This window comes from Tiliqua scincoides, chromosome 9 (assembly GCF_035046505.1).
Source record: "Tiliqua scincoides isolate rTilSci1 chromosome 9, rTilSci1.hap2, whole genome shotgun sequence".
NCBI classification, from domain to species: domain Eukaryota; kingdom Metazoa; phylum Chordata; class Lepidosauria; order Squamata; family Scincidae; genus Tiliqua; species Tiliqua scincoides.
The window spans coordinates 220,191-230,378 of NC_089829.1; the positions used below are offsets into that span (position 1 = coordinate 220,191).

At 51.2% G+C, this 10,188-nt stretch overlaps 1 protein-coding gene across 1 annotated transcript; it reads right to left on the minus strand.

Moving 5' to 3' along the window:
* Nucleotides 1-1,423: 1,423 nt before the first annotated feature.
* Nucleotides 1,424-10,165, minus strand: KIAA2013 (KIAA2013 ortholog). The gene is made up of 2 exons (XM_066637881.1): nt 9,142-10,165; nt 1,424-4,415 (listed from the first exon to the last, which is right to left on the minus strand). The coding sequence occupies exons 1-2, from the start codon at nt 10,079-10,081 to the stop codon at nt 3,556-3,558; spliced, it is 1,800 nt and encodes a 599-aa protein (XP_066493978.1). The 5' UTR covers nt 10,082-10,165; the 3' UTR covers nt 1,424-3,555.
* Between the last annotated feature and the right edge of the window lie 23 nt (nt 10,166-10,188).

The following is a 10,188-nucleotide window of genomic DNA, read 5'->3' on the forward strand; positions in this document are numbered from 1 at the left end:
TGGGTATCAAACGCGTTTGAAGGATGGATTCTGATGCAAACCATTTGGTTTGTTTTTAGATTTTTAATTATTTGTAATTTGTTTTAATTATTGTTTTTAATGTTGTATTTTTAATTGCTGTAAGCCGCCTTGTGTGCCCTTTGGGCATAAAGGAGGGATATAAATTAATAAAATAAATAATAATAATAACAACCAGTCCCAGCTTGTTTTCTTGCACATTTTGAATGTATTCTTCTTCCAGTTGACTTTTACCATCCAGCACTCCCAAGTTAAGGGTGCTGTTGGATTTAGGAATACAGCAATACCTTGACTTTCATCCACTTTACTCTTTCAACAGTTTTCAATTATAACTATATTTCACATTTCGTCGACATGTTTTCCTCTTTCGTCCGATTTCATCCAACCTTCCACAAAGTTCACTGACATTCTTATGCTTGCTTTTCTTTCTGTTTGTTTAGGTTTCACAGGCATTCACATGTGTTATACAGTTATTTTGTGTTTTTTGCCAGCCAAACTAAATTTGCAAGCTCAATCAGGTTCTGCTTTGACATTCATCCATTTTTTACTTTCGTCCAGACTCTGATCCCTAACCAGATGAAAGTGCAAGTTACTGCTGTATAAAGGAAGGGGGGATGTAAACATTTTTGAATGTGGCAAGCTGATCTATACAATTTTCTTAAAATCAATTCAAGATTGACAATTTATGAGTTTTAAGGAGAGCTTCAACATTTAGTCAATTCATCCTTTAGGTTAATTGGATAAAAAACTTCTCAAATGACTAAAAGGTACTCTGGGAGATTTTTTTTTTTTTTTAACTGCTAAGTCAGCCCCTGTGTCTGTCTGAAGCTTGATTCCCATAAACAGCTTCACTCAGTATACTGTACAGGCGGCCCTCGTATGTGCGGATGGGTCCACACGACCTCCCCCTCCACTGATGCGCCCCTCCGGTGAGTGCCTCTGGACAGTACCCTGAGCCCAGCAGAGACTACAGACATCCATTCACCGCCTCTGCTGGGCTCAGACCGAGCCTTGGAGGCGAGAAAAGTGCCACTTTTTCATAAAACTGGCTTTTTTAAGGCCTTATAAGTTACTGGGAGGACTCGGGCCTCCAGGGCTCTGAAGGGTGGGGGTTAGGCATCCTCTCATATCCAGGGGTGGGGGGTTCCGGAATGGAAATACCACAGATAAGGGGGCACACCTGTACCTTTAAGTTACATTTTTAAACTATCAGCCCTGCTGGGAGTCTACTAAAGCTAAAAAGCACAACATAAACATCATAAATGGAATGGCCTGCAGGCCTCATTAAAGCTTGAGATGTGGGTTCCCTGTTCATTTCAGAAATCCAACGCATTCGAAGAGCACACTTGACCCAAGCGAAGCATGAAACCAAACTTCAAAAGCATATCCACAAAGCCAGGCAGTGTAGATTTGAAAGGAATTTATTTCTTTTAAAAAACAAACAAAACCTTTGGTATTTCAAAAATCAAAACCCATCGTATTCTAATCACCAGGAAGCCAGTATGTTTCTCAGTATGATCCAGAACCTTAGAAACAGGCATTGAAACAAGTTTGGAACAAGTCAACCCCCCAATAACCACTTTTATTAAAGTTGACTATTTTGTACATTAACCTCACAAAAGGCTGAAAACCTATTATAACCACCACTTAATTAATTAATTAATGTGTGTGTGTGTGAGAGAGAGAGAGAGATCTATATATACATTCTTTCACTGGCTGTTAGTTACTCTCAAAGTAGCATTGTAGTTAAAGAATCAATGTCCCAGAACCACCAACAATAAATTAAACGTACACACAAGAAGTGAGGCAACATTCAATTCAAGGGAGGGAAAATAAAGAAGGATTCTCCAGTTAGACTGAGGACCAAAAAACAAAACAAAGCAGGGAGAATTTGCTGCTTACTTTTTTTTAAAGAAACATTAAGCATCAAAACAAAAAAATTATAATTTTCAAGTATTCTCCACAAAAAAAGAGTAAATTTTAATGGAAGCCAACAGATCTTAGGCAAAGGTGGTTAAAAAAGAAAGAGATGCCAAGGACACAAGTGCTCATATAAATTCTTGAACCACCAGAATTTTTCCATTTCCCCTCCCAACAAGGCACAAAAGGGCTGTGTTGCTTTCTCTAGCTGCAGGCTAATTCGATACTCTTGTCACTTTGCACAAAGAATGTGAGAGGCCATCACAGGTCCAAGTAAGAGCACAGAGCATCCTGGTTCCAGACCATTCCTTCTGGAATGGCAGCAAAAGCCATGGCAGCACTGGCAGCAAAGACACTCTGTGGACTCCCCACCCCCACCTGGCCTTTTAACTGGTCTGTATTAGGACGAGGTGCGGCAAACACAAACAGAGCCTCAGCTCTCAACTATGTAAACACTGGCAAACTGATCTCAACAATTAAATAGAAGGTCTTGCAATATAAACTCTTTGTGTGAAAGAGAAAGGCAGGGAGAGAGGCCGCGGGAGGCGCAACTCTTTCAGGGGCTAAAGGGCAGGCACACCTATGTGCAGAGTAACTAAAAGGAGACACAGAGAAAGTCCAAGATTCCAGTAATGCGCACACTCTCTGCAAGGGACTTCTAGATACTTGTTTGCATTTGGAGAAAAAAAATGAGCAAAGGGCAACACTGGATGTTGCTGCTCTCCTGCACCCCAGATCTGCTGTCTTCCTTTCCTTCCTTTTACATGGCATTTGCTCCATGCAGAAATGAGGAAGAGGACAGAGGCTGACAGGATCTGCAGCCTGGCTGGGTGCCAAGGTCTAAGTCTACATGTTCTGCAAGCATTACCTGCAGATAAGACAAGAGGTTTGGGGGACGGGGACGGGACTGCTGGGACGTGGGAGGGGAAAAGGCCTCTTTCCAAAACAAATGCCATCCAGATGACAACCCTAAGCCTCTCCAGCCTACAACTTCCAGCACACTTCTCTGTCCTGGGTTTATTAAACTATCACCAGACACTGAACGTCTGATCCTGGCTCACGAGTGAAACTTCCTCCCTTAACAAGAATGCAACAGAGGGAGAGGCAAGGAAGACGACACACACTGCACACTCAATTGCCAGTCTTCCTGCCTCCAAGAGTTGCAGCAAACCCAGATCCCCCACTCCACAGCCAGTTTCCAAGGAGCGCACAGCCACACACTTTCCATACAAGTGACACACCTCTGCCCCCTCAGAAAGTGAACTTAATGCAACCCGAAAGAATTGCCAGTGGATGCAGGATTTGTGTGCTTCTTCACACGCACCCCTTCAGAGCTGGACATGGGGATCCACCAAGAGGACAAACTGAGCTGAAGAACACCCCCAACCCTGAGTGTTTTTGTATAGGATCAAACAGCAAAACTTCTAAAATGGATTATTTTGGGTTTCTCCTTTACCACCCAGATCTGGTTGTCGTTTGTGAAGACAGACAACTCACAGCAGGTGCGTGTGCACACACATACGCAGGCACACTTTGCTTGTCCGCAGGACATTCAAAGCCCCTACACGGACTGCCAGCTTGGGGATCACACCCCAGGTCTACCCAGCACCACCTGGTTCACACCTTGCTCCGGAAAAGCGGCTTGGCCCCCGGCCCGCAGTACTCGTTGTAGATGAGCTTGAAGAGGAACAGGTGGAAGAGGGTGATGAGGGAGGCAACGCTGAACCAGAAGAGGAAGGGCAGGCCGGGGTCCTGCTTGGCCATGTGCTCTTCGTGGGCCAGGATGGCTTTCAGGTGCAAGGTGCGCCGCAGGTCCTGCAGGTGGATCAGGTCCGTGGAGATGTACAGCAGGGGCGTGATGGGCTGCGTCACCATGACAGGGAAGATGTGGCCCCGCGGCTCCGAGGTCAGCTCCACGGGGTCGTTCGCACAGCCCCCCTCGCAGCCATACAGCTTCACAGGCTTGTCCTGGAACTTGACGGAGACGTGGAGGAAGGGCTTCCCCTCGGCGTCCAGCAGCACGGCCAGATTGATCAGGTCCTTGTTGTAATGAATCCCCCGCAAATGGTAGCTGTTGTGCAGCACCCCGGGGTCGGCCTGGAACTGGAGGTGGTTCTCGGTGAACTGCAGCCCCCCAAAGCTCAGCACCAGTCCCTGCATGAGGCCATGGGCCCCAGCGGCCAGCAGGCCCCTGCAGCCCCGCTTCTGGAGGGTCAGCTTCCACAGGTCTGAAAGCTGCAGGATCTGAGGGACGCTCGTCAGCTGCCCCGGCCACAGGTCCTCCGCATGCATCGTGGCGTGGCCACTGAAGCAGTGGTCCGCGTAATTCAGGGTGGCCTCCATCTTCTCTCGCTCCTCGCTGCTGATGCCAGGGTCCAGAAGTGGGGACGGCGTGGTCGAGAGGATGTAATAAAGCGTCATGTTGACTGTCTCACTGGAGGGCGTGTGGGCATCGGTGATCTTCTTCATTTCAACCCCTGCAGACCAAGAAACATGAATTACACTTCTGTCCTGTTTCCTCTCCTCGTCCAACAAAGCCAGCAAGGAAAACCAGTGATGAACAAACAGCCTTTACTCAGCAGTGGCACTGGTTTCTAGTCTGTTCCCAGGTGTGCTTCAAGGTGCTGGTTCTGCCCTTTAAAGTCCTAAATGGTTTGGGAATACCACCAGAATATTGCCCCCCACCCCGGATCATCCTGCATGTCCCACCACTGACAGGGATGATGGTGGTAATGCGCAAGAGGGCATTCTTTGCAAAAGTATTGTGGAACTCCTTGTCACTTGATGCAAGGCTGGCTCCAGTACTCCCATGGCCTCACAGAACAACTTTGCTCTGTTCTGCTTTCAGGGCCCAAGTTTACACTGATCTGCTGACCTTGTTTTCTCCTCATTTACTGATCTGGCATTCTGATTAGCTTGTGTGTTCAATGTTTTTTGTGTACTGAATACAACATAATTGTATAGTGTTAGCCATTTCAAAAGCTTCCCTAGTAGCAGAGAAAGACTGGATATAGAATATTCTAAATACATATGGGGAAGTAGATGGCATGTTGGACTAGGATTAGGGGAAACCTCGGTTCAAATCCCTGCTCAGCTTTGAATCTCACTGCATGATGCTCAGCCTGCTGCTTCCTAACCCACCTTAAAGGGTTGGTGTGGGAAGGGGGGAGGGGGGAAATGGGAGGAAGGGGTGTGGGAAATGGGAGGGGGGAAGATCTGTACATGGTGCCTTCAGGTCCTTGGAGAAAGGGTGGGATAAACACAGATAAAGGGTGGGATAAATACAATAATTTATACGTAATGCAAATTAAATCCCTGTAGGCTAAAACACTATACACACTTATCTGGAATCAAGTCCCACTGAAATCAACGGAGATTACTTCTGAGTAAACAAACCTAGAACTGTGCTGTTCATTTATTTTAAATTAAACTAAAAGACACCTTAAAGGTGGCAAAGAACACAAGCTGGGTGCACATCTCACCTCTACTGTGGACTCTTGTACAAAGACTAAGACCATAATGCGAAGCGTCATAACACAAAGTGTCACTTTCAAATGACTTTTACAAGTATTCAAACCTCTTTTTTATCTTTAAAACAGCCCTGCAAAGGTTTTTCCTGACTGACAGGAAGCGACCTACAAAGGTCACATAGCCAAGATCAGGGTGGACCTTGGAGTTCCCCCTGGCTAACTGCCCCATTCTCACCCAAACAGTTGCCAACTCATACCAGCGAGGAGACAAGATGCCTGTCTTTGCATGTGATCTCAGAGAGCTTAGTCATTAAACTGGTGGGGAGGCTGTGTTGGAAATTAAAGGGAATTAAAGAAAAGTCACCCAGGAGCTGCCTCTCAAAAGACAGATGCCTCCCATGTTCACCTGCCTTGCAATACACCTAGATCAACCAGGTGCCCCTCTGACTCCAAGCCACAGCTTTTCAGTTCTTAAACTGGAAGACAAAGAAAGAAGAAAATATAATACTCTTTTCCAGGGGTGTCAAACATAAGGCTAGTGGATTGAATGTGGCCCCCCGGAAGTTCTTTATCTGGTCAGCATAATTGTGCTGTCCCAGCACCACCCTTTTGGCAGCAATGCTTCTGCCAAGGCTCTGGGAGGGAGAGACGAAAGGAGGCCTCAGAACACAAAGAATGCTAGGGGGTAAAGGGCAGAGCCAGGGCTCGTGAGGAGGTAAAGGGAGTAATTTGTGCCCAGGTCCAGGGTCAAAAAGGGGGCCCAGGAACAAAAGAAGGGAACCCAGAAGTTTCCTGGCATTTTATATTTTCCTATCTCACCTGGACTCACTGCCCACATGGGATGCTGGGTGCGCAGGTGCTGCTGCTACCGAAAGCCATATGTGCAGCTAGGGCAAGGAATGCTTACATGATAGTCCTTAACACAAATCAAATCTGGGAGGAAACTGGTCTGCTGCAGTCGCTCTTTGGCACATAGATCTACTTGCCATGCAGGAGTGTCGAGGAGCTCAGGGACTCAGCTACAGGGCTACAGTTGCTGCAGAAGTACGTTTTGGTATACTCTGGACACTTTCCCTTCCAGTGGGAGCCTAAATACAATGGTGCTCATTTTCTGCAATGATTTTCTACATTTAAAGATTTTAGGGAAACTTGGGAATGTGTTTGATTTTCCATATTACTGTATCTAGCTGCCAATGCTGCTTGGGCAGGTAGACCTAAGAACATAAGAAGAGCCCTGCTGGATCAGGCCAAAGGCCCATCTAGTCCAGCTTCCCGTATCTCACAGTGGCCCACCAAATGCTTCAGGGAACACACTAGACAACAGACACAACCTGCATCCTGGTGCCCTCCCCTGCATCTGGCAATCAGAGGCAGCCTGCCTCTAAAACCAAGAGCTTGCACATACCTATGACTTGTAACCCATGATGAACTTTTCTTTCAGAAATTTGTCCAATTCCAGCACTGGAATTCCAGCACTTTCCAGCACTGACATCAAGGCAATGCAGCTCTGAGGTAAGGGAACGAACATTCCCTGACTTTGAGGAGGCCTCCGTGAGTGACACCCAACTGCAGGATGCAGCACATGTCCCATTGGCACCGCTATGCCAGTGCTGGAAAGCACTGACATAAGGGGTTAGGATTGCACCCCATGTGTTTTAAGATTTTATCTTGGATGAGGCATTCCACCATCTCACCCGGTATAGATTTAGGCTGACCAGTCTATAGTTTCCCGGGTCCCCTCTCCTTCCCTTATTAAAGATAGGTGTGACATTTGCTATCCTCCAATCCTCTGGCACCGTGGCCGTTTCAAGGGACAAGTTGCCAAGATGGTGTAGTGGTTTGGGAGGTGGACTTAAACCTGGAAGATCCAAGTTCAAATCCCCCCTCAGCCATGAAGCTTCTTGGGCCAGTCACTTTCTCTCAGTCTCACCTACCTCACAGGGTTGTTGTGAGGACTAAAGGAGGGGAGCAGCTGTGTATACCATCCTGAGCTCTTTGGAGGAAGGGCGGTATAAAAGTGTGAATAAATAAAAATAAATAAGTTGCATATTTTAGTCAAGAGATCAGCAACTTCATACTTCAATTCCTTCAAAACTCTTGGGTGGATGCCATCAGGGCCCAGACTTATTGGTCTTTAATTTGTCAATTAGGTCTGAAACATCTCTTTTAACCTCTATCTGACTTAATTCCTTGGTCAGGAGGGGCCATTCGGGCAGCGGTATCTGCCCGAGGTCTTCTGCCGTGAAGACAGATGCAAAGAACTCATTTAATTTCTCTGCCATCTCTAAGTCTCCTTTTATCTCCCCTTTCCCTCCCTCACCATCCAGAGGGCCAACCGCTTCTGGCGGGTTTCCTGCTTCTAAAATATTTGAAGAAGCTTTTATTATTCTCCTTAATGCAGCTGGCCATGTGTTCCTCATAGTCTCTCTTGGCCTCAAAGCACCTGGGCACCTCACCTGGGCACCAAAGACTTCTCCAGCTGTCACCACCCTCCCCCTGCCCTGTTTTGCCCCCTCCCCACCCCTGTTCTGTCCACCCTGGTCACCTCCCGTTTCATCCACTGCCCTTCCCCTTTGGGAAGGGGCCCAAAAGAACCTGTGTACCACCTGATAAAATTCCTCTCTGAGGCTTTGGGCAGACCAGGAGGGCTGAGAGAGAGAGATGCTGCAGTGGTGCTGAGGGAGCCTGATTATCATGCAGGCCGCCCTTTCTGTGAAGGTGTCACTTCACAGACCACATCTCAGCTGCTGAACTTGCAAAGTGATACACATTTTTTCTTTTGCAGCTAATGAGCTTCTATCCGAGAACAAAGTGATTATTTCTGGCCATCTATGTGATCAGTTTCTGCTTAATGATGTCACTTCCGGCCCTCAGCATGTGCTAAACATGCTATCTGGCCAACTATATGAAACTAGTTTGGCACCTCTGCTCTTTTCATCTCATTTTAAAGCATGTTTTAAACCAGATGCAGCCAGGGAGGAAAGAAAAGAGAGAGATGGGAGTGCCCAGTATCCAAAGACATGATTCTGCAGCTCAGAGTGGCAACAGACACCTCTTATTTCATCTCACTAACAGAGGAGCTATGGGGCATCATTTGGTCTTCAAAGAGCAGTGTAGCAAATTTGCAGGGGTGCCCACCTCTGTTGGAAAGGGACATGAGAACAGAGCAGAAGAGAGAAGGGCATCCGGCACATTCATCACTCTCCTCTACACTTCCTTTCCCGCTGCACCCCCGTCCAATCCAGAAGTCGCCAGGTGAGGAAAGGCAGTCTTTGACCAGCTGCCCTCAGGCACCAAGAGGCCTTGAGCCAGCCCTGCACACACTCACTACAAATACTCCATCCCAGTCCAGAGTCCAGATCAGAGCCAAGCTCTCTGGGATGCCCCAGCATGATGTTGGCCACGCTCCTCCTGGGGAAGAGGAAGTGAGCCGGTGTTGCTTTTGCATCAGCAGAGACTAACAGGCCGGCCAACAACTGCGTAGCAAACCTTCCAAGCCTGCCAGCCTGTGGCTCGGTGGCAGAGAACAGCCAGTGCCTGCAGAAGGCCCTGGTCCAGCTCCAGCCTCTCCAAAGGCCTCTGACCTCGGGCAGCTGCTGCCAGTCTAGGTGGACACCACAGACTCCGCAGGAAGTGGGTTTCTGCCCTCGGGAAGGAGAAGGTGCAGCTGGCGGCGCAGAGCGGCCTGGGCGCGGGGCCTTGGCAGTGCAGTCCCCGAGGGCGCCAGCCTCACCTGAGATGAAGAGGTCGGCCCAGGCCTGCCGGTGCTCCTGGACCAGGTCCTCGGTCCGCATCTCCATCACTTCCAGGAGCTCCTTCCTGGCCGCCTCGCGCAGCCTGCCGAAGGCCTCGTCCAGCCGGGCCACCTCCAGCACCTCGGAGGTGAGCACCACCGACAGCAGCGTCTCCTCGAACTGCGAGCGGGGCGCCACCTGCACGCGGCCCAGCAGCCTCCTGGCCGCCGCCACCACCACCGCCACCGCCGTGGCGCCGCCGGGCTGCAGCACGCGGCCGCGCGAGAGCAGCAGCTGGTGCTCGCCCGCCTTCTCCAGGCCGGTGGCGAAGCCGCCGGGCGCGGCGCCCGGGGCCGGGCCGGCCACCTCGAAGGCCACCAGGCGCTCGGTGGGGTTGGCCACGGCCAGGCGCTGCAGGAAGAGGTGCGGCCGGCCGCGGTGCGCCAGCAGCTCCTCGCGCACCACCACGCAGTCCCCCGGCCCGGGCTGGACGCAGCGCGCGCTCCGCACGGCGCCCTCCCGCAGCAGCACCGCGCGGGCCTCTGCCTCGCAGAGGGCGCCGGGCGGGGCGCGCAGCCGGGCCAGCGGCGCGTGGTCGGTGGGCAGGGCGGGGGCGCCCCCGCCGGCCGCCGCCACCCACAGCCGCCCGCCGGCCGCGTCCAGCAGCAGGTGCCCGTTGCCCGCCAGCGCCGGGCCGCGCACCAGCCGCGCGTCGCCGCGCTCGGCCAGCGCCAGCCAGGGCCGCGTCTCGGCCTGCAGGCAGCGCTCCGCCCGCGCCGCCCCGGCCGGGCCGCGGGCCCAGGGCAGGCGCAGGCGCGGCGCGGCGCGGCCCAGGTACCAGCAGGCGGCCAGCAGCACGCACAGCAGGCCCAGCAGGCGCCGCGCCCACGAGCTCGACAGCAGGCCCGGCAGCCCCTTCAGCCGCTGCTGCAGCCACATCGGGCCGGCCGTCCGGGCCCAGCCAGCAGGCGCGCCTCGCTCCCTCGCTCGCTCCGCCTCGCGCCCGGCCAGGCAGGCAGGCCGCGTCCCTCGGCCGGGAGGGGCGG

Coding starts and splice junctions, on each gene's coding strand:
- KIAA2013 (XM_066637881.1), bottom strand. CDS start 10,081: ATGTGGCTGCAGCAGCGGCTGAAGGGGCTGCCGGGCCTGCTGTCGAGC. Junction 4,416..9,141: donor GGCCGACCTCTTCATCTCAG/GTGAGGCTGGCG, acceptor CTTGGTCTGCAG/GGGTTGAAATGAAGAAGATC.